This window comes from Chrysemys picta, chromosome 4 (assembly GCF_011386835.1).
Source record: "Chrysemys picta bellii isolate R12L10 chromosome 4, ASM1138683v2, whole genome shotgun sequence".
NCBI lineage: Eukaryota > Metazoa > Chordata > Testudines > Emydidae > Chrysemys > Chrysemys picta.
The window spans coordinates 113,280,857-113,308,822 of NC_088794.1; the positions used below are offsets into that span (position 1 = coordinate 113,280,857).

Consider the following 27,966-nt stretch of genomic DNA (forward strand, 5'->3'; position numbering starts at 1 on the left):
CCAAAGTGCCCCGAAGACGGGGAGCGCAGAAGGACCCCCCGCCTAGGGCGGCAAAAACCCTGGCGCCGCTCCTGCATATAGATGATGCACATTAGGGCTCTATTTTGTCAGCATCTCGCATCTGAATAGGAATGTGGATAACAGCTACAAACAATGCAAATAGAGGCAGCATGTTCTGTCCTTGGCAGAGCTCTCCAAAAAGAGGGCAACTGCCTCCTGCCACCTAGTAGACACCCTGTCTCTAAAGGGTCAGACTCCTGCAACCATTCAAAGTGCCATATTATGCCAAAGCCCCAGAAAGTACACTGTGTAGAAATGGAAAAGTGGAGAAGTTCAGCTCACTTACCATGGCATGCCTGGGAAGCCAGCACCTTTAGAAAGGTTAGTGGGAGTGTCCCTTGTGCGCCTCCTGTGGTCTGCAATAGCTAAAAGTAGAATGAGAACATGGTCCAACTTTCCAGTGAGTATGAAAAGGAAATAATAGTAACATTAGAGGGAACAGATGAAGAAGACCTAGTAGGGCCCATCTGGTCCACATCTCCCCACTGTCAATTCATAAGAGCTAAAGGATGGTATTCTCCCAGGTTTTGTCCCGTCTCAAGCAACAAGACTTTCAGTAGAGAGCTACCCTAATCCACTTCAAAAGAAGAGCACTACTTACCTCAACTTGTTCTTGAATCAACTCCTGGAAAGCAAGAGGCAGAACAATCAATCACTTACTGTTTTTCCCCTCCTCACCTTTCCTATCTGCTGTCCCAACCTGGCCATATTTACTGTATCAGTTCGAAGTCACTCACTGTGATAAATAACCAAGAAGGATGGGCCAGTGGTTGGAGCACTAGCCTAGGCAGTAGGAGATCCAGGTTGAAGTCTCCCACTCTGCCATAGACTTCCTGTGTACCTTGGGCAAGTCACCCTATGTAAAGTGGGGATGATAGCACTTCACAGGGGTGTTGGGAGGCATAGGCGTCAACTCCATGCACCCACAGGGAAAAATTAGCAGGTGCTCTGCACCCACCGGCAGCCACGTCCCCGCTTCTCTGCCTACCTCCCAGCGCTTCCCGCCGCCTAACAGCTGTTTGACGGCGCTTTGGACTTTCCGGGAGGGAGGGGGAAGAGCGGAGACACGGCGTGCTTAGGGGAGGAGGTGGAGAAGAAGTGGGGCAGGGGCGGAGACTTGGGGGAAGGGGTGGCATGGGGGCAGGGCAAAGGCGGTGCAGGGGCAGGCGGGGAGGTCGAGAACCCACCAGGCAAAGGGGAGGTAGACACCTATGTTAGGAGGATAAATATATTAACGATTGTGAGTCTCAGGTACTACATGATAAGGGCCATATAAGTACCATAGACCAGCCTGAAGTCACCCCAGCAAAACTCCCAAACCCACTACAATTTTTCAAGACTGCAGTAAAAGGGCTAGCAACACACATTTCCAGAATCTGTTTAAGTCGTAATCTTAAAGCATCTCCCATCAGCTTGTTCAATTACAAAGCTAATAAGAAAGAATGATAGCTTACTCAACAGTGACAATGGTTCTAAGAGATGTGTTGTCCACATTGATTCCACCTCTATTGAGCCATTGCATGCAAGATTGGAATCTTTTGGCCTGCAGTGTTCACTGGTGCCAGACCTTGGATGTGCTCATGCCCCCTCTCCCCTTCACATCCAAGAACATAAAGGGCAGAGGCTGGCCCAACCGTCCCTCAGTTTCTTTGCCAATACAGACCTTAGGTGCTATGTAGTAACGGGGAAGGAAGGCAGGTTGTGGATGGGTTGCAGAATCCATAGACAACACATTGTGAAGAACCACAGTTACTGTAAGTAAGCAACCATTGTTTCTTCTGGGAGTGATTATCTGCATGTATTCCACTTCTGGTGGCTAGCAAGCAGTGACCTCATAATCAGGAGGTGGGTGCTAGAAGTCCTATTTAAATAATGATTGCAGGGCAGTTCTGCCAAAACAGGAATCAGATCTTTAGGCCTCAACTAAGGAATAATGTGGGATGAAGGAGTGGACTGATCCCCCATATGGCTTCCCTGCAAAGTTCTGGAATTGGTATGCTTTTCAGAGAAGCTCCACAAGCTGCTTAAGCCCTGGTGAAGTGGGCTATAACTTGCATGGGTGGATCTAAGGATGATCACAAACCTCACCACTTTCTGCTCCAAGTGCGAAGCATATTTCTTTAACCTTTTCCCTCAAACGTAAATACATAACATGTATATTTAAAAAAAAAAAAACCACCCCAAAACCCCAACGCTCTAAAGCCCTACCAACACGTGACACTCCACTGCATACACTTCTCTCCCTAAGGAGAGGATAAGAAAACAAAACAACACATGAACACATGACAGATGTTTAGTCACATTGCTTAGTGCACTACTGGAAGGTGCTCAGATACTACAGTGATAAGTTCAGTCTAAGAACCTATATAGAATAGATCTAATCTAGCTAAGTCATGGCATGATTTAATACAATTACATACGCAGTTAGTCTTTAGCTTGATGGCCTCCTGGCAGAGAGGGGATGACCGAGCACCTCCTTGCTTCTTTATATAGTGCACTGTGGATATATTGTCTGTCAAGATCTGCACCATGGAGTCCTGCAGAACAAGCTGGAATGCCATGCAGGCCAGCTGGAAGCCCTGAACTCCAGGATGTTCACATGCAATTTCAAACCAGGTCCCTTGCATATGCAGATGGCACCCCCAACCTATACCTTAGGTGTCTGTGATGAGTTTGGTCAGGGAGGGGATCGAGAAGGAAACCCTCTTCTATATGTTCCCAGCCACTGACTGAGTTCTCATAGAATCTGGGGTGGGACCAGGACTCTCTTGCTCATGTGATACTTTGACAGGAAGTATACAAACCTCAGCCATAACTGCAAGGACCACAGGTGAAGTCTGGCAAGCAGTGTCACATACGTGTATGCTGTCATATGGTCCAATAGTCCTAAGCATGTACACACCAACCTTGTTAAAGTCAATTTTAGCTTATTTATTATGGACTGGAGAGACTATAACCTGTCCTCTTGGAGGTAGGGATTTGCTGATCAAGAACTGATCATGGTTCCTATGAACTCTATTGTCTGTTATGGGGTGAGAGATGATTTCTTGCAGTTCACAAAGAATCCCAGTTGGGAAAACAAGGAAAGAACTGATACTGTAGTCTCCTACTTGGACCTTCCTCTGCTTATTCAGATATGGGTAGACATGGATACCTTTTCTCCTTAAATGCACTGCCATCCCTGCCAGACATTTTGTGAATACTCATGGTGCCATGGACAGACCTGTATTGGTAATAGTTGGGCCCTGCTGTGATTCTCAGGTACTTCCTGTGGGATGGGTGGATAGCTCTATGGAAGTACACATCCAGTAAGTCAAGAGCTACAAACTAGTCCTGAGCCACAAGAAATGGAATGATGGAGGCAAGTATTACCATCCTGAATCTGAGGTGGCATATATATTTGTTGAATCTCCTCTGGTCTAGGGGATAGGACAAAGACCCCCTTTTTTCTTCGAAATGAGGAAAAACAGAGTAGAAGCCTCTTCCCCTGAATTCTGAGGGCCCTTCCTCTATGGCTCCTACATGAAGCAATAAGGCCATTTCTGCTTGTAATAGGCTCTCGTGAGAAGGATTCCCGAAGAGAGATGGGGAAGGAAGCATAGGGGGCAAGGAGTAGAAGTGCAGGGTAGCCATGGGTGATGATCTCTAGCACCATCTGTCCAATGTTATGACAGACTTGACAGCACCTATCTGCCTTTTTAGAAGTAGGTGCCACAGATGATGGGGTCTACTACAATTTTTTTGCTGGCTCCAACAGCCCCTCATTAATTGGCATGGCACAGCTTTCAGGCAGACTTGAGTGAGTCTTCCTGCTCTATCTCCATGGGAATTTCTAACATGTAATGCAGCAGTTACTGAAATGTTTTCCAATCATCCGGCTGCGTGGAAGTGGAGGGCCCTATTGCCTAATCTGGTGAGGAAGAGTAGACTACTGCTGGGATCAAGTGCTCTACCATCTGCAGGTGTTCTTCCTCATCTTCCTGTGCTATATTGTGAGTCTGCACCAGCAGCGCCCCTTGAGCACTATGAAGTTTCATAGGGGAATGAGATCTAAGTCTACAAGGGGTAGTGGAGGTAGTTTTCCTTGTGGTTTCATAGGCGCCAACTCCGTGGATGCTCTGGGGCTGGGAAAAAATTAGTGGGTGCTCTGCACCCACCGGTAGCCAAGCTCCCCTCCCCGCCCCACCTCACCTCCTCCTTCTCCCCTGAGCGTGCCATGTCCCTGCTCCTCTGCCTACCTCCCAGTGCTTGCCGGCGTCAAACAGCTGTTTGGTGGCGCAGCAAGCTCCGGGAGGGAGGGGGGAGGATTGGGAACGTGGCATGCTCAGGGGAGGAGGCAGGGCCGGGGCGGGGATTTGGGAAAGGAATCGGAATAAGGGCAGGGATGGGGTGGAGTTGGTGCAAGGTCTTTGGGGAAGTGGTTGGAATGGGAGCAGGGTGGAGTTGGGGCAGGGCTGGGGGAAGTGTGTGTGTGGGGGGTCGAGCACCCACCAGCGCAAGACGTTGGCGCCTATGGTTGGTTGCATACCCCAAAGACCCCAAGGTTGCACGTCATAGAATAAGGGGCTGGGGGCGGATATCATAGAATAGAATATCAGGGTTGGAAGGGACCTCAGGATGCTCAAAGCAGGACCAATCCCCAGACAGATTTTTTGCCCCCGATCCCTAAATGGCCCCCTCAAGGATTGAACTCACAACCCTGGGTTTAGCAGGCCAATGCTCAAACCACTGAGCTATCCCTCCCCCCTGTGGTGAGTGCTCTCCCTGAGATCCCATAAGTCTACATCTACAACTCCTAGATTCCCTATTAGACCAGTAAAGGTCATATGAATGGGAAAGAGATGAGTGGCCGTGGGATATCCTCCCTACTATGCTCAGAAGGAGAGAAAGAAAATGAGTACTCCTCCTCTACCCTAACCAGAGTTTTGGGGTGAACTGGAGTCTTCCCCACCACTGCAGCTGAAGAGTTGACTGGTACTGTAGCAATACTGGTAGTGAATACCAAAATACAGAGGGCACTCTTATAGCTGAGAATACTAATGGTGACTCAGGCTTCATGGTCACTGCAAGATCACACGACACCACAAATAACTTCAGTGCCAAGAAAGTCAGTGCTGGGAGCATCTGTACTGTAGTGGTCAGTACCAGATTCAGAAGTGACAAGTCATTGACATCTCATGCACTGACAGTCAGTACCAGATGAAATGTGGACCACTGCCTGAGACAGTACCATGTGTGTTCAGCAATTGGGTTTTATCAGGGTGTCAGAAGAACCTAATTTGGGCCATGAACTACCCTTTGTCTTAATAGTCTGAGGATATCTATGCCTCCTTTTACTAGGTCCCAAGAAGGGTGACTGAGGTCTGTGCTTGCTGTGGGAAAGATATTCCTTCCTACCCTATTCAGAAAACCGAAACATTGACTGAGGAAGCCTGTTCAGGCCAGAGAGGCCCTTTTCTCTCCGGTTCTGAGGAGGCTCTACCTGAGAGCTTCAGGAAAAAATGTTTAAGGTGGACCTTTCTCACCTTCTGTGTCCTACTGGAGAAGAGGCAACAGATTGAGCATCTAACACTGAGTGCCAATCATTAAGCGGACTAACTGAATCATAGGAGGAGCAAGTTTTGAATCCTTGGGACTTCCCCAGTACCAGGATTTAGTCACTGTGGCTGAAAGGAAGTCCCTAACATTAATAGGAGGGTTTTGTTTGTTTGTTTTTTATATATAGCCACTAAGTGTAAAAAAGACACTACGCTAACTATACTAATCTCTCTCTCTTTTTATATAATATATATTATAAAAATAAAAGTACATGTATGATCAGTAAAGTCACACAGTGTGCAGAGAAGCAGATGCTGCAGGGTTTCTGCTTGCAGCCACAGGCAGTAAGAAGGAGTTGAGGGACAGCTGGGTCTACTCTATCATTTATCTCTAGTAATGGAAAAGGGGAGAAGAGAGGCATGAGGACATCCAGGGCACAGGTGTGGCCCTCATGGACATTGCTAGCCAAAAGAATCAGACCTCATATACATGTGACCCATGTGGACAATCACTCAAAAAAGAATGTACTTGATGTGTCAGAAAATGCTGTTTTCTAACAGGGTGGATTAATTTAAATCAAAGTAATTTAAATCACTGATTTTAATCGCAATTTAAATCAGCAAGCAGAAAACGCTGATTTAAAACATTTAAATAATTTATTTTCCTAAAGAAAAGTTGGTTTCATTGGTTGGTAACCACAAAACCAAGTTGAATTGCAACTAAAGATAGCCTTTACACTAAATTTGAAGAGTCTTTTAGTTTTTGCTAACCAGGAAGATACAGTATATCTATACACATTTATTTAAGTAATTATATAGCTTAACTTACATTTATTAAGATTCTTAACTTTTACATCTTTTACTATGTTAGAAAATGGTGAATTATGCATTTCTTATTTACTAGATGATTATTATGTTTTTACTTGTGATTTGTGCCAATCTCTGCTTTGATGGAAATTAAAATTAATTTTAAGATACAAAAACAGATTTTTATTTTTAGAATACAACTATTTTAAATGCGTAGGATACATACGAAAGAAAAATGTTTAGCATAAAGTTTAGCAAAACATGTTTTAAATTTAAAACTAACTGATTTATTAAACAAAGGAAGTATTATCTGTAGTTAGTGAACTGATCTGATTGTTTCTGGTCATCATGTCCTTCAAGATTTTATAACTAGTAGATATCCTCTCACACCTAGTTATTATTCATAGATTGGAGGAAAAGCTTTCCTGATTTTTCATATTGCTAATATCATTCAGCAGATGACATATAATGGGGAATAAGAGCAAACACCATAAAACCAAATATTTGTTCAAAAAAGGGCTCCCTTCAATGAGTCAAATCCAAGCAGGTCTGTATTGGGGTGGTTATGACACTTGTCTTGTAAGCTTAAGGTCTCCAAGTTTCCCATATTAAGTACAAGGAAATGGGTCAATTTTTTAAGCCAACAGCATTTCACAACCTCTTCTTTTTGCCCCAAGAGATCAGCAGTATCACCTCTTGAAAAGGGCACCTTCCCTGTATATAAACTCTTACACATGAACAAAAGAGAAACATACTGCAAACAGGAGTAGGATTGGAATGGCTCAGCCTGGTGGCTGCATCTTGTTATTATACCTATCTCATAGAACTGGAAAGGACCTTGAAAGGTCATCGAGTCCAGTCCCCTGCTTTCACTAGCAAGACCAAGTACTGTTCCTGACATTTTTTTTTGCCCCAGATCCCTAAATGGCCCCCTCAAGGATTGAACTCACAATGCTGGGTTTAGCAGGCCAATGCTCAAACAACTGAGCTATCCATAAGCTTTTTTTTTTTTTTTTTTAATGTCTCTAATACTTATGGGTGTGAAGAAAATCTTCAAAATATGGGCTACAAGCAATCGATGCCTCAGTTTTCAGAAAGCCTGAAACAATAGCTCTGAGAGGGATGAACTGCCCCTATTTGTTTATAGGAGAAGACAACTCTGACACCTAATGATGGCAATTAAATGTCAGTCTTGTTAACTATGTCACTGTTGATCAAAGCACTCAAGAAAGAGGGGCAGTCAAATTATGAATGATCTGCTATAAGAGGTATATGATTTTGGCATGGTGAATGGAGTTTGAGTTGTGAGCAGAATCTGAGAGTTTACTGCCACTTATATTTTTCAAATCTGATTCCTGATTGCAGGTATTGTTTCATGCCACCAACATTTTCTAAGGAATTTCAAAGTTTAAACTCCTCCCAGGTGCAACTGAAAGCCACACAGATACAACTGGAGCAAGAGAGTCTTTAAAACAATAATGTTTTAATGTGTTCTCATCTTTAAATGCAATCCTCCTTGCAACTCACCCACTATGATTTTTATTTCATCCACTTCCCCAAATCTGCAATCATCCCTAATTATGTCAGTTATAGACTTAGAGTTACCCTAGTTATGGGACTAAAAGAAAACAAACACCACTGCTTAACACTAATTGTGCTCAATAATAATAAATTATAACCTACTGCTTTTTTTAGTAGATCTCAAAACACTTTACAAAGGAACATCATTATTATTACAGGGAAATTGAGGCAGAGAGAGGTGAGGTGACTTGCCCCGGGTCACATGCCAGCAGGCCAGGGCCAAACTGGGAATAGAACTGAGCTCTCCTGAGTCCCAGTCTAGTGCTCTATTAACATTGCCTCTCTGTCTAAGGCACATGAGATGGTATGTATTATCAATTCTGCTGCCACACAGATCTAGGGGAGAGAGGCTGGTGGCCCACTCCTCTTCACCAGAAATAGCAGGACCCCTCTTAACCAATCTTGTTGCCCACACTGCTGAACACTAGCCTCTGTACTAGGGAGTCTCATTTTAGTTGTATTAAACTTAAAATAATAGTCTCTCCATCCATCCATGTAGCCTCTTATGCAAATTAATAAGTAAATCTTTGCTATTTTATCCCGCAGGGACAGAACAGCATGAGTAAGTCATGCTCCTTTCATTTTCAGGAGGAGCTACTTTCTCACTTAAGATGAAAAGTACACCAGCAAAGACCCAGTCCTGAGGCCAGCAGACGTGGATAAATATTCTACTGAAAGCATAGCAAGGGCTCTCTTTAGCTTTTTCACTTAGGAGCCACTCTTCCAACACCCTGCACCATTAATATAGAACAGAATGACACCATCACAACGTAATTTGCTCAAGTTCCGCATCCAGGACTAACCTCCACAATGCTTTTAGCCACAGGCTGTCTTTTCCGTCGTAATTCATTGGCCTCTCTCTCCATAAAACACAGGGGCACTTTCCCAACTAGAATCTGCGAGCTGTTGTTCTCTGGAAATGATAATTCAAGGCCTATTTCCTCCAGGCTTTTGTGGCAGCACCTGAGAAGAAAACCTCAGAAATGAGAAACTGAAGCACCCTCTTCCACACACCTACAGGATCAGTCCCAGAGCTGGACACTTCTGCACTCTCCACACAGAAGCTTCCGATCTCCTCCACCCATATAATGACATCTCAGGATTTCCCAGCAATGCTTCTCTTTCCGTTCAGATTTCTCTCCATTAAATTTGTGCAGAATGCTGGCTCCATGGTTCTGAGATCCCAGGAGTTCGCTTTATTGCACAATAGGAAGGTGTACACTTTTTCCCCATGTCTACAGTTCTCTTTTCTTAAGATACACACAGGAAGTTCAGGTAATAGTGACCACAATATATTATATACATGCAATGCAATATTGTGACGGGGTATTCACCCCCACACTAGCCTGGAAAGGGTTAATGAGCCTGAGAAGAGACATTTAACCTGATAGGCCATGCCTGAGGAAAATTAGATTTGCTAAGGCCCGGGCGACACCAGGAAATTAGATCAATATAATTATGTTGCTCAGGGGTGTGAAAAATCCACACCTCTGAATGATATAATTAAAATGGACCTAACTCCCTGTGTAGACAGTGTTAGGTAGAAAGAAGAATTCTCCCATCGACCTAGGTATCATCTCTTGGGGAGCTGATGTAGATATAGTGTTGGGAGAAGCCCTCCTATCGGCATAGGTAACATCTTCACTGGAATGTTACAGCAGCACTGCTGCAGTGTTTTAAGTATAGACAAGCCCTAAGCAATGCCTGATTGATGATGGAGCCCTACTAAGAGGGAACAGGGAGCTAGTATAAAGGTAGGAAGTTGGCAGCAGAAAAGGGCTGCAGTGAAGAAGACTGCAGTCGCTCCCTAGGCATTAGAGACGAAAAAGAGGAAACCCAGGGAGACAGTAGAAACCCCAGGAATCCACACCCTGAAGGAAGAGTTTATCCAGAAGGGTGGTGGCGCAAGCCTGAGAGATGCAGAGTAGGACAAGGCTCAGGGAAATAGTAGCAAGGTGGGATGTTGTAGATCTTGGCTGTTGATTAAAGGGTCCCTGAGCTGGAACCTGGAATAGAGGGTAGGCCCGGATTCCCCCACCAGCCACTGGGGAAGTGGTACAGTCCAGGCAGCGAATGGGAAGACTGCCTGAGATAATTTGAATGGAGAGACTTTGATCCCCCAAAAGGGGGAAAACACATTGAGATGGCTGGAGGGCCAAGCCATGGAGAGAGAGAGAGCACCCTGAGACGCAGAGAGCAAGAGGCTGCAGGGCATGCAAACAAGCGATAAATGGGGCATTGGACCCAGAAAGAGCTAATTCCTAGAGCTGCCAGGAGGAAGTGCCCTAGTAGTGAGGCACTACTGTGACAAATATACAATATCATAAAGTTCAACATCCTCTGAGAGGAATCATACTAAAAACCAGAATTGTGACACAAGTTTAGAAAGGAGAATGTTTTTTAAAAGAGGAAGCTAGTCAAAGAGACCCTAATGTCAAGAATGAAGAAATTAAAATCATTAGACTCTGCATGGAGCCCACTTGTGTAATCATAACAGAATTACAGAAGGAAAGCATAGCCCTAAACAAGCAAGCAGGAAGGTCAAAAATATTCCACTGTGGTTAACTGATAAGGGACAAGAGGTTATTGAAGCCAAATATGTATCTTTCCAAAACAAGCTATCAAATTCTTGTAAAGCCAATAGAAAGGAGTAAAAAACCAGCAGGTAAGATGGAGATTAGGAAGGATAACAGGGAATTTGAAGTTCTAAATTAATTGCAACCACTAAGGAAAAAGACCTGTCTGTCATTGTAACAGCTCAATGTGTAGTGGCAGCCAAAAAAGCACACAAGATGGTAGGGTGTAAAAAGTATGAGACAGAAAATAATATGGAAATATTGTAATGTCTGTGACACTCTGTACCCCAAAGCAACACCCTGGCACCCCATATTTACCATGGTGATATGATTATGATATGCTTTGTACAGAGTATGCCTTGTGAGGTATCATTTAAAAGTCTTGATCTGTTGAACATTAATATCCCGTTGGATTGTATGAGCTATCATTGTACGTGAAGTTACAAAGTTTGTTGTGTGTGTGTGTGTGTTACTGAAATAGGTTGTAAGGTTGGGAACACCCACAACCAGCCTTTCATTTACAACAAAGGAACAGCCAGATACTGATGATGGCCCATTAAGGAGAATACACACTCACAAGGACTGTCCCAGGAACCATATACAATGGAGACTTCTCAGAGATAGCACATAGACAATGGCGACAGCTTGACACATGTCAAAGCAAAGGATCTTTCCAGCAAGCTAGAATAAGCTATAAAAGAGGGAAGTGACATCATTGCTTGCCCTCACTCCCTCCACAACTCAACACCTGGAAACATGCCTGGAGAACAAAGACTTTGAAATGGGGAGATGGTTCAAGACTGGAAAGGAGAATCCCAGCTTGTGTATTAAGGAACTATACCATCAGGATGAGACACTGCTTGATTCCAATCTTGTCCAGTTTATAGAACTCAGATTGCGATTCTACTTTTATTTTTTAGGTGACCAACTTTGATCTGTACACTTACTCCTTATAATCACTTAAAATCTATCTTTCTGTAGTTAATAAATCTGTTTTATATTTTATCTAAACCAATGGGTTTTGCTTGAAGTATTTGGGAAATCTGCTCAGGAACAAGAGCTGGTGCATGTCTTCTCCACATTGAAGGACAGACAGACTGGGGAACAGACTTACACTAGTCAGGCTTCTGACCGGGGCAAGACGGTACAGATCTGGGGTCCTAGGCTGGGGAGCTGTGGGAAATTGGCTGGAGCCTCTCTACTGTTGGTTCATGAGTGACTGATGAAAGCATTCACATAACTCAGTTGGGTGTGTCCCTGCCTGTGGATGTCTGTACAAGTGCAGCAGGAGGGGTTTGCAGCTTGCCACAGCATCACAGTGTAAGAGGGACCCCAGGTTGGTGAGACAGAGGAATCAGTGGTATTTCAGTTCCAGGTTGCACCCCGGGGAACCCGTCACAATGTCATTGTATAAATCAATGGGATATCCTCACCTGGAGTACTATGTTCAGTTCTGGTCACCCTATCTCAAAGAAGATAGAAAAGAAATAGAAGGGATTCAGAGATGGGTGACAAAAATTATTAATGGTCCAGAAAGACTTCCCTATGAAGAAAGATTAAGAATATTAGGACTGTTTAGAGAGGAGATGGCAGAGGCATACAAAATAATGAACAGGGATAAAGAAGGTAAATCAGGTGCTCCTATTTACCCTCTTTCTTAATGTTCCTCTATGGAGAGGTTATTCCATGGTTATCCATTATGTAATTTCTTGCACCTGCCTCTGAAGCATTTGGCACTGGTCACTGTCAAGGAGACTGCTGAATTAGATGGACTACCAATATGATCTAGTACAGATATTCTTATGTTCCTAATGAGTCCACACAAGAAGGGCAGAAAAGTCCCCATTATCAAACAAGCCCATTCTGAGCACAAAAGGAAAGAACACCTTGTAACTGTAAATACCCAAACCACTTGAGTTCCTGCTCAGAGTGAGAGCAGAGATTTCTGAATAAACCTCTAATTAATGCTAGATAAATGTAACTACTCAAAATCAAATCTGCATCTAATCTAAATTCTTGTATGGGATGGAAGAATTCCTGACAGTAGCCAATCCACTATTCCAAAACATTTGAGAGACAATGTTCACTTCTTATTCCATGTAGTGATTCTGGTTTCTGTCACCCAAGAGCAGAGACTCTTCTTTTCTAATGATTCATCGTACGAACTTCCCATACCCCTCTATTCTCTTCTCCTCACATTATAGCTATTGGAACTCACTCAGTGTGCACCTAAAGCAGAATGAAAGCAACTCCAGCAATGGCTGTGGTATCCAAAACAACACACAGAAATTACATTCTCCTATTCACCGGAGTCCTATCCAAGATATTGGAGCCATCAACCATTACTAACCGTAAGAGTCTTCTCTGCTCCTCTGTTACTTCAATCTCCAGTGGGGGACAGATGGTGGAGGACAGCAATTTCTTCTTGCCAGATTCTTCAGGTTGCTTCTCATAGGAATCTGTGGGTAAAATTACAAATACTGTTCTTAAAATGTACACGCAGGCTTTATCCTCAATGGCCCTATGGCTTGGCCTGTAGCCCTCCGTGCTTTAATTCCTCCTGGGACTCATGGGAGACAGGGATAGTCATGGAAGCGACAATCATTGTCTAAGGAGTATGATTAATTCCACACTTGGATCCCCCCTCAGTGTTAAAAAGGAGTTATCCTACATGGCAAAGGTTATTACAAGAGTTAGCTCAACTCATGGGATGGCCACTTGTGAATTGAACAATCTACCTATCTTATCTCATAGAACTGGAAAGGACCTTGAAAAGTCATTGAGTCCAGTCCCCTGCCTTCACAGCAGGACCAAGTACTGTCCCTGACAGATTTTTGCCCCAGATCCCTAAATGGCCCCCTCAAGGATTGAACTCGCAACCCTGGGTTTAGCAGGCCAAAGCTCAAACCACTGAGTTATCTCTCCTCCCAATCTAAAATAAGTGCATTGTGTCATGACCCTGCAGATCTCAAACCTGGCTGGGTCTGCGGGTTCTCCGGTCAGTTGATGCCTCACTGCTCTCACCCAGTGGCTTGCTACTAACTAACCCAGCAGAGAAATCATGAAACCTGAAGTTATGTCGGGAAGGCCTCACTTGGGCTCTTACTGGAGGAACACCAGTACTACTGATTGGTCAGGGCTTCTATGTAAATCCAAATAGAGGTACAAGAAGATGTTTGCACAACTGGGCTCTATGTGGCTGCTGTCTGGATCCCTCACGCAGCTTTATAAACTCTGATCTGCCTGATTACGAGTATCCTGACCTTGGCCTGAGTCCTGGTGATCCTAATAGTGCCTGACCTTGTCTGGATTAGTTCAATCTAGTGCCTGTCTGATTCCCCATAACCTGGAACAAGATTCTCTTGAACCAGGCTGCTAACCACTAGATATGGCTAGGTCCTGACACACAGTCTCCATTTTAATACCATTCATTAGCCATTTCCCTCAATCCCAGAAGGGTTCTCAGTCTTTAGCTGTTTTCACCAGTAGGCCAAAATAAGCAATGTTTCTTTTCTGGAATCCTCTTTGCAGGAACTGCATGGCCCTTTTTGATGAAAGAGAAGGCCAGTGATCTTTTAAGTGCTCAATGGATGGGCACTGTGTTTTACAGACCTATAACCAAAATTTAGCTGGGCAAGAGAAAAGACTTTTATCCTTCTGCATACAGTTTCAGATGACTAAATGTGTTGAATTTTAGGTTTCTCTTCTGATCATGGTGTTTAGTTAAACAAAAACAACCCAGGCTCTTTACTCCATCATCCCACCCATTAGTCCACACTGCTAAACCTCATAATCTTATTGACGTTATCCTCATTTTCCTGACTTTATTCATCCTGCCTGTCTTGTTAGCCCCCAGACCTATTTCAGTCTGAAAGCTCCTTGGGGCATGGATCATTTTATCTGTTTTGAAAGGCACCCAGTACTCCTTTGGGTGCCAATACTACTACCAGATGCCTGTATGCCCATACGGGCCAATGACATGGGAAAGGTCGAGGATCATACTGGATCCCTGGACTCCGTGAGGAAATTTATATTTAAAATAATTTTGTTAGCATGCTGACTCATGGGGTCTTTTCCCCCGGAGACTTCTCTCAGTTGCACTTTGTTGGGGCAGTAAAGAGCTTTCTTTAGACATCTGAATCCTCACCTGCAATAAGTTGCTCCAAGCGGATACGCTCATGGGCTGCATGCTGATCCACCAACACCAGCAGGTTTCCATCTAGAAGTGTAAGGGAGGAGGTTAACAACAGGCACCTTCATTCCAAACAACTGCACATGTTGGGAGGAAGAAGGAGCATTGCCCATGTCTCACCGAGGTCAGATTTAGCAGCTGGGGATCAGTCTATTTAACAGAGCTAAATTCAGGAGGAAGTTGGTTTAACAGAAAATAAAATAATGCAGAAATTAAATGTGAGGATCCAGATGAGTCATTTAAACCTGGGGTTTGTATGATGATGTCATCAGCCAAATTCCTATTCTCTGTATATTAAAGATGAGGTCAACTACAATCTGTTCCATTTTATGCAGATTAGATAAAAAACAAGAAGCTACTGGTTTGGAGAGCATTTCTGTATTGCTCAAGCTAGTTTCAATACAGAGGATGAAATGCATCCATTAACTGAGAATGAAGTCCAATACCTTTTGGTAATGTGAAATATAAGGTGTTTATCTATAGCAGCATTAATCACCACAGCATCTGAGGAGCACCATGAACAAAGTCCTTTAGCAATCTCCAAAACAGAGAGAGAGAGAGAGAGAAAAATCCAGGAAATTCCAAGTGAAGGCCATCACTCTCCTTAATTCATAATAACATGCCTTTTTCTCCTGTCCCCCAACAGCAGAAGATAAGGACACAGTCCTGGCATTTGCTTTTGGTTTCCTGGCTTTTGTCAGATACAAGGTAGAGCCTTAATATTACTGAAACAGAAATTTGGCATTGTTATTTTGCATTTAGCATCGCGGAACTATCAGACCAAAAGAATACACCCCTGAAAAAAATTACATCTTCTGAACATGTTTCGGAATGCCAGGACAGTGTCCTATCTGTACTGAAACTGTACTTGAGGGCTAGCTCAACCTAATTAATACTAATGGGCATTCTTACCTGCATCTGCATTCACTTCACTCCTAGTGTTGATTAAACAAGCAATAAATTTATTGTCCACTTGGTGAAGAACCTGTAATATATTCAAAATGTTCATTATCCATTGGCAAAACCATTTTTAGAAGGGAAACATACAAAACTTTACAGAGGAAAACTCCTATCTTCACCAATAGTTAATATTGGGACCACTGGTTGAGTTAAAGTGCAGTTCCACCTGAAAAAGTTAATGTAAAAATGAAACCTTCAGGTCTCTAGATCTCTTCCCCGGTGTTTCAGACAAAGCTGTTGCCATTAGTGACAAATGGTTTTACTCCCATTAACCTTACAGAGGTAACACAACTAAGAGAAAATGGACTGGATTCTAGTTCACCTTGTGCATTAATACTATCTTTTTACTAAGTCCTAACCACTTATAACTCTACAAAACCACAGGAAGCAATGTGAGTGCATGGATGTAAATAAGAATATAGTTTGGGCTGCAGAACCTGCACTAGATTAGATGTGAGAGAAGAAAAGAACCCAGATTGGCTCTCAGAGCCCAAAGGTAAAAGTGCAAAGTTGGCAGCATATTTATATTAATTTTAAAATTTATGAGCAAAACATTTGATACAGAAGCACTAAGATACAACTGGGTTTCATGTTTACTGTGCCATTTTTAGTGTCCCTTTTCAGAGCAGAACCACACTTCAAAATAAATGTAAAAGTCCTTACATGAGATGGGATTGCTATTGAAACTGCTCAGCTGAAGGTCAGAATTTCTTCGGCAAATCTCTTTTGAAAATGTATGTCAAAGAATCGGAATTAACCAAATAGGTACACCTACAACTGCCTATCAAAATGTTATTTAGTGAAGTGCCAATGATAGTGCTGTAAGTTACAAGGCAGTGATAGCACGGCTATTTCTTGACTTAACTAGCTTTAAACTCAAGCAAGTTGGGAACCATTCTGTAGGTAACTGTTTACAATCATCCAAGAGATGGTTTTGAGATATAACTTGATATGCATATATCTGTTGGTGTCTCTCTCACAAACCAAAAATACTTTTCTTTGCAAATTAAAAGTATTATCTATTTAATTCACTATGTTTTTTTCATCCAGCAGAAACATTAATAAATACTGTTGAAACATTGGTGTTTACACAAAGCTGCTATCTGACTTATTGTACCTGCATTGAATTAATCATTTCCTTGGTGAAACGATAGGGATATAAGATATTATGAATTTTCACAGCCAGACTGCCAGCCTGACCACTGCTCACATCAACAGCAACCTGTGAAAAAGATCAACACAGATAATTTACAGGATGCAGATTTAACTACTGAGTTTAATGCCACAAAAATCAAACTGCCAGCTTTGAATAAGGTTATTCTGGAAAGGGGTCCCTCTGTACCTAGTGCATTGGTTCCTCTAACAAGAACAGAACTAGCTCAAAATACCATCTGGTAATCTCTTTGCTCCTCTCTCAGCACTTTCCCACACACTAAGAGCTATTTCATTAGACAATCTGACATTAGTTGTCAGCCGACATGTACACACTCAATGAGCTGAACATCCAGGAAGATGTATCATCTCAGAATGACTGTTACTACAGCAGATGTTCTAAAGAATTGTTCCCCTTCAGAAACTCACCAGCAGGTGGTTTGCTCCTGCATCTGTATTGTACACAAGTGGAAATATTTGTATACATATTGCACATCCTGACTGAAATTGTACATTTACTCACACTGATTAAAGATACTTCCCTGTGACTATAAAGGAAATCGCTCTAAAAGCTCCATAGACATAGTGTGCAATGTTGTTTCTCCCTCACACATTATGGTCCTGCCAATGCTACAAACATATTTAAATGACCCATATAACACATACAAGGGGGAGGGGAGTATTGCAAGGGACAGAATTTTATCCTAAGTCAAAGTGATTATTTTTGCATTGTAGACTCAGCCCACAATAACACTTTGGTTTCCAAATAACACTAGGTACAGTATTCTTTAAGATCAGCTGTAATACCAATCACTTCTAATTTGCATAAACCCCAAAATGAACTCACAAATAATCTATAAAAAGGTACCATAGACAAGCCCCTTGGTATATGTACAACAGAATAAATATACACAACAGTTATAGTATTTGCCATTTCAGTTAAAAAATCAACATAATAGAAGACAAGATTGAAATGGCTCCCACTGAAACGCTAGAACGTAATAATACCCACCTCTGGGCAGCGAGCAAATACAGGATTATCCCACTCTGAAAACAAGGACTGTAGAGACTCCCCATCAGCATCTAGGAGAGAATTTGTGTATAACATGGGGATTAAGAAAGCCTATGTGTGCCAACAGAAGATGTACTAAGATTGTTCATTCCCACCAAGTTGGGACCCTTTAGCTCACACTGTCTGGGTTTCTTTTCTTTTTTGAATAAAAGGGAGAAAAAGAGACAAGAGAATGCTCCTTCCTATTGTCAGATGGGAGTAGGACTCTGGGCAGCTTCTCTGTCTAGAGTATGCACTACAGAACAACCCAACAAAATCTGGAAAGGAAAAGATGGATAAACTCAGCTGCCCACTCGCTCTGGACAAAGCCACATACCAAAACATTGATTTCATCCTTTCTTGGGAAAGAGTCCCAAGGACTAAACTAATGTCTACACTCAGACTGGAATGTGAGGACAGACAAGGGGATTAGATAATTGCTCTTTAAACTATGAGCATGATTTTACAGAGAACTGGAAACATCATCCTATAAATATAAGCACTCCCTAATAGGCTTCAACCCTGCAGGATTTTTTTCCAATTCCACATATGAGATGACTCAGAGTCCATTGTTAACAGACCTTGCGTAAGTCTGTATTCCTGTCAGGACATCTGGCAGAGTTCTTTGTTTTGTTTTTCACTGTACTCGGAGTGAAAGTAACTTAAAGGACTTATTGTTACGCCGGAATCCTGAGCAGGGGGCGGGGCCTCGACTGGAAGGGGCGGGGCCTTAAATATCTGGGCCCTTTAAATCACCCCCGGAGCTACCAGCTGCAGAGGCTCGGGGATCAGGGGCGATTTAAAGGGCCCGGGGCTCTGGCTGCCACTACCGCAGCAGAGCTCCAAGCCCTTTAAACCACCGACGGAGCCCTACCGCCGCTATCCTGGGGGGTCTGGCAGCAGGGCTCGGGCAGCGCTTTAAAGGGCCTGGGGCCCCCCGCAGCGGTCGGAGCCCCTGGCCCTTTAAATCACCGCTGGAGCCTTGCCGCTGCTACCCCAGGGCTCCAGCGGTGGGGCTCGGGCAGCGATTTAAAGGACCTGGGGTTCCCCGCAGCGGCCGGAGCCCTGGGCCCTTTAAATCACTGCTGGAGCCCTGCTGCCGGTACCCCAGGGCTCAGGAGGCAATTTAAAGGGCCTGGGGCTTCGGCCACTGCAGGGAGCCCAGGGCCCTTTAAATCGCCAGCCTGGGGAAGCCGGTCCGGTCTGGCACGGCGTACTGGCTCTTGCTGGTACGCCATACCAGACCGGCTTACTTTCACCTCTGCCAGTACGCGCTGTCCTGGCAAAATGACCCTACCTCTGAAATCCTGGCTTGCCAGAATCCTCTCTTCCCGAGGTCTAGGAAGGAAGGGTAGAACAAGCTCACTTCTAAAAGGATGGCACCTGCACTGAAACCCTAAACACACAACAAAAATTTACTGCTGCAAATTTAACAGACAAAGTTCCAATCATCTCTGGAGCCCCGTTCTTCATATTTTTATTAACTAAATCATTATAGTGTGCTCATTTCTGTACAAACAATGAAGATATTATTCCTGCCCCATAGAATTAGAAGTTTACAATGAAGAAATAATAATACAGTGCTCTGAATGATCAGAAGCTAGTACAGGGAACTTCATTTAAAATAAATTAATATAAGTACCTAATAACCTGACTTCTAATGTGACTCAGAGAATATTGGCTGGCTTGGCAGAAGAGGTGTGTTTTAATGAAGGATATGAGCAAACAAACACAGAAAGAAGGATATTTGTAATACAATACATTTCTGTGCAAAATGAAGTGAATACTAAACACACACAGTGCATGGTTATATTGTCCTTTATATGAAATATTAGAAAATGTTTTACAAAGAGAAACTGATAGACAAGAGATGCAGGGCCAGATTTTTAAGGGTATTTAGGTACTGAAAAATGCAGGTAGGTGCCTAGTGGGATTTTCAAAACCACCAGATGCCTAACTTCCACTGATTTGCATCTTTAAGCAACTAAAAACTAGGGTTGTCAAGCAATTAAAAAAATTCATCATGATTAATCGCACCATTAAACAATAATAGAATACCATTTATTTAAATATTTTGGGATGTTTCTACATTTTCAAATATACTGATTTCAATTACAACAGAGAATACAAAGAGTACAGTGCTCACTTAATATTTATTTTTGATTACAAGTGTTTGCACTGTATACAAACAAAAAAAATGGTGTTTTTCAATTAATCTAATACAAGTACTGTAGTGCAATCTCTTTATCATCAAAGTTGAACTTACAAATGTAGAATTATGTACAAAATAAACTCCATTCAAAAATAAAACAATGTAAAATTTTAGTGCCTGCAAGTCCACTCAGTCCTACTTCTTGTTCAGCCAGACAAACAAGTTTATTTACATTTGCAGGAGATAATGCTGCCTGTTTCTTGTTTACATCACCTGAAAGTGAGAACAGGCGTTCTCATGGCACTGTCATAGCCAGCATCGCAAGATATTTACGTGCCAGATGTGCTAAAGATTCATATGTCCTTTCATGCTTCAACCACCCTTCCAGGGCACATGCGTCCATGCTGATGACGGGTTCTACTCAATAACAATCCGAAGCAGTGTGGACCAACGCATGTTCATTTTCATTATCTGAGTCAGATGCCACTAGCAGAAGGCTGATTTTCTTTTTTGGTGGTTCAGGTTCTGTAGTTTCTGCATCGGAATGTTGCTCTTTTAAGACTTCTGATAGCATGCTCCACAACCCATCCCGATCAGATTTTGGAAGGCATTTCAGATTCTTAAATCTTAGGTCGAGTGCTGTAGCTATCTTCAGAAATCTCACATCGATACCTTCTTTGCATTTTGAAATCTGCAGTGAAAGTGTTCTTAATGTGAACCACATGTGCTGGGTCATTATCGAAGACGGCTATAACGTGAAATAGATGGCAGAATGCAGGTAAAACAGGGGGGGGGGGATGGACATAAAAGCAGGGGACATACAATTCTCCCTCAAGGAGTTCAGTCACAAATTTAAATTAACACATTTTTTTTTAAACAAGCGTCATCAGCGTGGAAGCATGCCCTCTGGAATGGTGGCTGAAGCACAAAGGGGCAAATGAATGTTTAGCATATCTGGTATGCAAATACCTTGCAATGCTAGCTACAAAAGTAGGAGCTTTGCCAGATCAAGAGAAGTGATTATTCCCCTCTATTCGGCACTGGTGAGGCCATATCTGGATTATTGCATCCAATTTTGGGCCCCCCACTACAGAAAGAATGTGGACAAATCGGAGAGTGTCCAGAGGAGGGCAACGAAAATGATTGGGGGTTGGGGTACATGACTTATGAGGAGAGGCTGAGGGAACTGGGCTTATTTAGTCTGCAGAAGAGAAGAGTGAGGGGGGATTTGATAGCAGCCTTCAACTACCTGAAGAGAGGTTCCAAAGAGAATGGAGCTAGGCTGTTCTCAGTGGTGGCAGATGACAGAACAAGGAGCAATGGTCTCAAGTTGCAGTGGGGAGGTCTAGGTTAGATATTAGGAAAAACTATTTCACTAGGAGGTTGGTGAAGCACTGGAATGGGTCACCTAGGGAGGTGGTGGAATCTCCATTCTTAGAGATTTTTAAGGCCTGGCTTGGCAAAGCCCTGGCTAGGATGATTTAGTTGAGGTTGGTCCTGCTTTGAGCAGAGGATTGGACTAGATGACCTTTTGAGGTCTCTTCCAACCCTAATCTTCTATGATTCTAAGAAGAGGGCAGCATTATCTCCTGTAAATGTAAACAAACTTGTTTGTCTTAGCGATTGGCTGAACAAGGAGGACTGAGTGGACTTGTATGCTCTGAAGTTTTACATTATTTTGTTTTTGTACACTTTTTTATTTCAATTACAACACAGAATACAATATATATGAAAACGTAAAAAAAGTCCAAAATATTTAATAAATTTCAGTTGGTATTCTATTAACAGTGCGATTAACACAGCGATTAATTTTTTTGAGTTAATCGCATGAGTTAACTGTGATTGACAGCCCTACTAAATACCTTCAAAACTCTGATCCATAGTGTATATACTTCTCAAGCTGGGCTCTTATAAGATCTCACAAATTAAATGACAAAATGGGTCATGATCATGAGAATTCTCAGAGCATGACGCAGGGTGACACCAGCTGGTTGTCTGCTATTTTCATACCTTTTTCAAAATGTGAATCTACTGTACTATTTCCATAGGGCCATCAACATTTTCCTGTTTTCTACAGAACTAATTCATGTGATGCAATGGTTATTTCTGTGTGGAAATTGCAGGCATTGCCATAAAGAGCATTTTAGATTGCTAGGAGGACCCAAACTATCTGCATCACTCTTTCCTTGCAACAAAATTAAACATCATGTACTTACCACTCTGTAAGACAACATTCACAGCCATTGTAGTTATATCTTTAGTACAAGCAGCCTGAAGTTCTTCAGTTGGAGGAGAACTGTAGGTGCTTAGTCCAGTCATTTTATTGACGTATACCATCTTACCCAGTGAAACATCAAAACGTTGCATCCAGACAGAACACGATATTGATTCCTCATTTTTAGACTGAACTGCATTTGTGACATCTCCAGGTACTTCCAAACCACTTGACAAAGTTACACTGGGAAGCTCAGTGGCTTTTGAAGTCTGCTTTGAAGATACATCCACAATATTTCCATCTTTATGGATGCCCTCAGAATAACTCTTTTCACTGTGTAATGCCAAACCACTGCTTGTGGTGGCCATGTACTCCCCATCTGTGTTGATGAGCAGTGACTGGTTCACGACATTTTCCATGGTCCCTCCTCTTGTACTATATATTTTGCAGGGAGCATCCTGCTCATCAGAGGCAGACGCAAGGATGCAATCGTCTACCCCTGTTTCTTGTGAGGAGCTTTGACACATTTGATAAGAACTCTGCAAAAAATCATCAGTTTGAGACAAAAGATGCAATGTGTTCTCTTTTCTGCTTGAATCTGTTTGGAATTGTTCATCAACTTGTCCCACAACTTCTGTAGCTAAAACTTCCTTGTGGTCACCCTTCATTCTGGACAGTTTAGAAGCTAGTGATCCCAGTGATCTATTGCTGCTTAAGTCTTTTCTTCTAATTTGAGAGTAGTCAGTCAATGTCAAAGGACTCGCTCTCACACAAGGAGCTTTTCTGTTTAACAAAGTTTCTTTGCCACAGAACTGAGACCTCTCCAAGGAAAGGAGGCAACCAGCTTGGCAACTATTATTAGAATCAGCATGTTCCAGAACTTGAGTTTCACAAATGTTAACGCATTCAAAATTGTTATTCTGATTCTTCAAGGTGTCAAGATCAGCTAGAGAACCAAGAACACCTGGAGGTTCAAATTCATTCCTCTTCTCTGGAATAGATACTGATGGTGCACTCCTGACCTTCCCATAATGTCTCCTGAATCGCTCTAAAGATCCCAACTGTATGGACAAGCTCAGCTTCTTATAGGTTTGGGTTCTGGGCCTAACAGATAGCTCAATCATTTGTCTTCTGTTGCTTGGATTATTTTCATTATGAGCAAAACCCAAGGAAGTGACAGGAAGCAACTCTCTAGTGTGTGATGTTACACACTCCCTTCTATCTCCTGCAGTAATGGAAGCTACCTCCTCATTCTTCTGGCCTGATACAGTCTCATTTTCTAACCACTCATATGCATATGCTCTGCATACTTCTCTATTGGGTACTGTAGTATACTCTTTATTTAACATACTAGAAATATCCTGAACATTTAGACTCTGAACTGAAAAGCTCATCTTGTTTCCAAATATGTCCTTGGCACTTACAGGACCAGATTTAGAATGCATGTTTAATGAGCAATTCATTTCAGTTTGTTCATGTGGTGGCGGATTTTGCAACACATGAGTTATAAGGCCTGTGGAACACAACTTCAGTGGTACTGATCTAACAACCCTTCCTCCACCATCATTATTTGGCCCTTTACTTTTTCTACTGTCATCTTTCATCGCATCAGACATTCCCATCAATGCTCTCCCCCAAAGAAGTTCTGGTCCATCAGCTGTATCTTCAACTCTCTCATGCTGCCCTTGAGTGACACCATTTCTGAAGGCAATGTTGATGCTGCTTTTCTGAGCTGTGCTGTCCACTTGTGTTCTTGCATCTTCCACACAATTCTCAGTACAATGTGGCATTTCAGCATAACAACTGTCTATTTCTACTCTTTCTGATCTGGACTCCCCAGAGAGATTTTCTGAAGACTTGCGGTTCACAAACACCATTTTGGGATTGTTGAACTCTTTTGGCTCTTGTTCTGAGATATCTAATTCTGAGAAATCAGAAGTGGTGTCTTCTTTGTTGAGCAGAGGACTCGCTGTATCAGCCGGTTCACCAATGATCAGACCTGGAGAGACTTCCTTTTCTGCAGCATTATCATTTGAACCTATGAGATCTGAAGACTTTTCCTGAATAGTCACTTTTCTTTTGACAGTTTTTGATTGCAAATTAAACATTTCATAAGAATCTACAATATCATCACATGTTTTCTTAAAATTGTCTTGTATGCTCTTTTCTTCAGAGAGTGCAGGCTGCAGAGCTCTGGTCCCGTACAAACTAAAGCCATTGTCTTCATTAAATTCTTTTATGTCTTCACCAGACAGTTCCACAAATAAATGTTCTCGCTTTAAAAATGTTTTCACTCCTTCCTCAATGCAAGCTAAAAGAGCATCCCAATTGCGGAATTCTATCAGAGTTTTTGCAGGTTCCAGACACACATCATATTCACAATATTGACACTTCACATTGATAACGAAGATTCCATAGAGCTCTGGGCCACGATGCCGAACAGGACTTGAACTCATTTGTCTGTTGGCAAGGCCACCTTTTGCCTTGCACATAACACTTTCTTTCCTTAATAAAAAGTCCATGAGTTTATGCAATCTTGTTTTTAAAACCAGTCTATTATTCACATACAAAAACTGCATATTCTTATTGTAATGCCCTTCAGAACTGATATAGCCACTTAACTCAAACCCCCCAGATGTATAATTTATTTTTCGTAATTTCTGTGTTCTTCCCAGTCCATAAATCTGACAAAAACGGGAACACATATCTTTTGTCTTGGGGAGCTGAAGCATCATAGAACAGGAAGCATCATTTCTTAAGGAAAATGAGACAGAAGGATGTATGAGCGAAAGAGCCTCTACCTTCTGCCTCACCCTCTCAAATTCCAGCATGGGATCCATGCACTTTTTCCTCACTGGTAACTGGTGGAACAGGTTATACACAGTTACTGTTGTTCCACCACTTGGTCTAGTCAATTCAGCCTCACAAACTTCCAGTGCTTTCCCATTCTGAAACAGTTTCATAAAGGTTTTCACTGTATTGTTGGTCTTGGATGAAATTTCTACTATGCTGGCCATACTTGCTATGCTGGCCACAGCCTCCCCTCGGAAACCATAGAACTTCAGATTCTCTAAATCCTCCACTGAGTTGCACTTACTAGTAAAATATCGATTACCCACTTTATTTAGGTCCTCTCTCCCCATCCCAAAGCCATTGTCCACCACCTGGACCTTGAAGGTTTCCAAATCCACCCGTATGGCCACGCATGTTGCTTTAGCATCAATGCTATTGAGGACAAGCTCTTCAACACACTGGGCCAGTGAGTTGATGGCCACTCCAGAGCGTAACCTGGTGCGCACATCTTCCACCAAACATTTGATCATGGCAAAAGCAGAAAGGTGAGGAACCCAAGAAATTTCAGGAACATCATTCCTCTTCCTTCTTTGAAACAGTCCCCTGTAAAAAAACAAAGGGACAAAGAGTAAAAGCTCAGAGTTTAAAAATCTCTTACAGTTACTATATAACAAGTTATCATTTAAAAAAATAATTTTGCCTCCATGAATGCTGTAATTTTTTCCTGGTATTCAGAGTGTTTTTCTATGCTCACTTTCCCTGCCCTGGCTATGACCAGGCCTCAGCCAGTGCCCTAGACATGAAAGTGCAACAATACAGAATAAAAGTGCCTGCATTTTCATGATCCTTATTAACACTATACTCCTTTCCCTAATCCTATACTTCCTAAAAGAAAATCCAAACACACAAACCAAAAACAAGCTATCAATGACCGGCACAGGGAAAGCACCAGTTGCCAGTAACTTCAGCAATATGTACTGAATGCCACCAAAAGCAAGGCTCAGAGCCCTCCTCACATCATTATCCAATAAACTTATTTTGCTGTTCTTCTTTCAAGTGGACTCAGGATGTTCATCCTCACCATGGCCAGACAACATCTATCCTTGGAAACACTCCAACATGCATCCAGCTGGGAAGATGCAGTTGCCATAAAACCCCACTGGCACATGGGCTGGCTCAAAGGTAGTGGTGGGGTGTCTAATAAATTAAGCTTTTCTTTCTATTATGATTATTTTATACCATATGGGTTCATTCATCACCTGTTGGTATTTAGCAGGAGGTACACTTTTCCCTTGAACCTCACATCTACAGGTTAGAGTGAAGGGGACTGGGGAAGCACAGTTCCCCCTCCTGTGCTAAAAGCAGAGGAAAGCCCCTCTCCTTTCTCTTCCTTGGGGAGCAGCATTCCCACTTAGCTCCCTTCCTCTTTTGCAGGTACAGCAAGTGCTCCCCTTCCTATTTCAAACCATGGCCCAGATCCCAGGATTTAGCCTAGTCACAGGTGTCAGTGCAATCACCTGTCCACACTACAGGTGCGATCAACTGGCTTTTCAATTTGGGCAGGCCTAGGTCACTTGCCCCAGCACCTGCAAAAGGTCCACACTGAGACCCAGCTGTTACACAGGTGCCCGTGTGGAGCACATTACAGCTCTAGCTCTCTGCTGGGAGAGTCTGATGCCCAGTTTCACTAGGGCACTGCCCCGAATGTCGGGCAGGGAAGGAAGGGAAATAGTTCACCCAGCCAAGGAATTAAGTCTATCGACTTACAAGCAACAAGCCCTTAAAGGAGCCCGCCCAGATCCCCTGGCGCAGCAGGGTGAGGGAGCTGTGCTGGCCCAGCCCTGGCCAATGCCAAACAGGGGCCTCCCAGTCCCTCCACCACCACACCAGCTCAGGGAGGCAGATGCATTTTGGTGACTGAATTAAAATGTCCCCGCACAGTTCCCCTGACTCCCTCAGAACCCGTTGAGGGGGGAGGGGCCCCCTCCACCCCAAGGGCCGGGGCGCGAGACAGACCTCCCGACCAACCGCCCGCCGCGCCTCTTTGGCTCTCAAGGTACAAGTCCCAGACTCAGTTCGCTGGAAGGAAGACGGGGGGAGAAAACCCTGTGGCACATGCGCAGCGAAGATATGTGGTGCCGAGGGAAGAACCACTGCAGGCCGGAGGTGACTACAATTCCCAGCATATATTGCAACATGATTCAGTGCATGCTGGGAGTTGTAGTCTTTCTTGAGGGTGGCGCCTTCTGTCGCATTTTATCAATTGAGCCCACTGGCTCCTCTGTCAGTATTGTTCAGTGGGGCATGGCCAGGGCGTGTGCCCAAGGTTTCCCACTTTGATTTCCCTACCATCCCCTGAACAGTCTCATGAAGGCAGCAGCACCTCTGGGAAAGCTGAGCAGACAGCAGATAGCATGGGAAATTAGGTTGGGGTTAGAATGGCATGGTGACTGATGGCATCTAAATATCTAGTAAGCAGACAGGATGTTCCCTTGAGGGTGCAGATGGGTTGGAGGTCACTAGACATATAGGTCCAGAGAGGCTCATTCCTTCTGCATTCCCCATTCACTTCTTCCTCTCCCTATGTTAACACTGACTGGAGGCCAGCTGCCTCTATGCTGGTGTGCCTCATATGGTAGTGTACCAAAATCTCAGCGAGCAGCAGCATACAGGGTCTACTACACAGCAATCTGGGCTCACACAAAGAAGTAGTGGGCAGGCTAAGTTTACTGAAAATGGAACCAAAAAAAAAAATCTTATGTTTCAGAATAACTGGATGAACTAATAACAATAGTATACCATGATTGCACAGGGATGCATGCCAATAATAATAATAATAATATGGTAACCCTAAGAAGCTGGTCCTATTTCAAACCCATTATGGCAGCGC

At 43.1% G+C, this 27,966-nt stretch overlaps 2 protein-coding genes across 23 annotated transcripts in view; one reads left to right on the plus strand and one right to left on the minus strand.

Annotated features, from left to right (window-relative positions):
• Positions 1-27,230, minus strand: part of MLH3 (mutL homolog 3) — a 31,011-nt gene extending 3,781 nt beyond the window's left edge. For 2 of the 21 annotated variants that reach the window (XM_065593382.1, XM_065593380.1), the window contains exons 1-11: positions 27,093-27,230; positions 22,285-25,679; positions 19,214-19,312; positions 17,878-17,948; positions 16,831-16,935; positions 15,666-15,738; positions 14,709-14,780; positions 12,912-13,020; positions 8,789-8,948; positions 662-685; positions 347-425 (exon numbers count right to left, since the gene is read on the minus strand). In XM_065593382.1, coding sequence (XP_065449454.1) covers positions 347-425; positions 662-685; positions 8,789-8,948; positions 12,912-13,020; positions 14,709-14,780; positions 15,666-15,738; positions 16,831-16,935; positions 17,878-17,948; positions 19,214-19,312; positions 22,285-25,606 — 4,114 coding nt within the window. In that variant the 5' untranslated portion in view covers positions 25,607-25,679; positions 27,093-27,230. Of the gene's footprint in view, positions 1-346; positions 426-661; positions 686-8,788; positions 8,949-12,911; positions 13,021-14,708; positions 14,781-15,665; positions 15,739-16,830; positions 16,936-17,877; positions 17,949-19,213; positions 19,313-22,284; positions 25,680-26,157 lie in introns of all 21 variants that reach the window. The other 19 variants (XM_065593386.1, XM_065593381.1, XM_065593387.1 and 16 more) reach the window with 19 other exon arrangements.
• The window catches only part of BBOF1 (basal body orientation factor 1), a 1,057,902-nt gene that overhangs the window by 884,913 nt on the left and 145,023 nt on the right, over positions 1-27,966 (plus strand). The gene's annotated exons all lie outside the window — the stretch shown is intronic.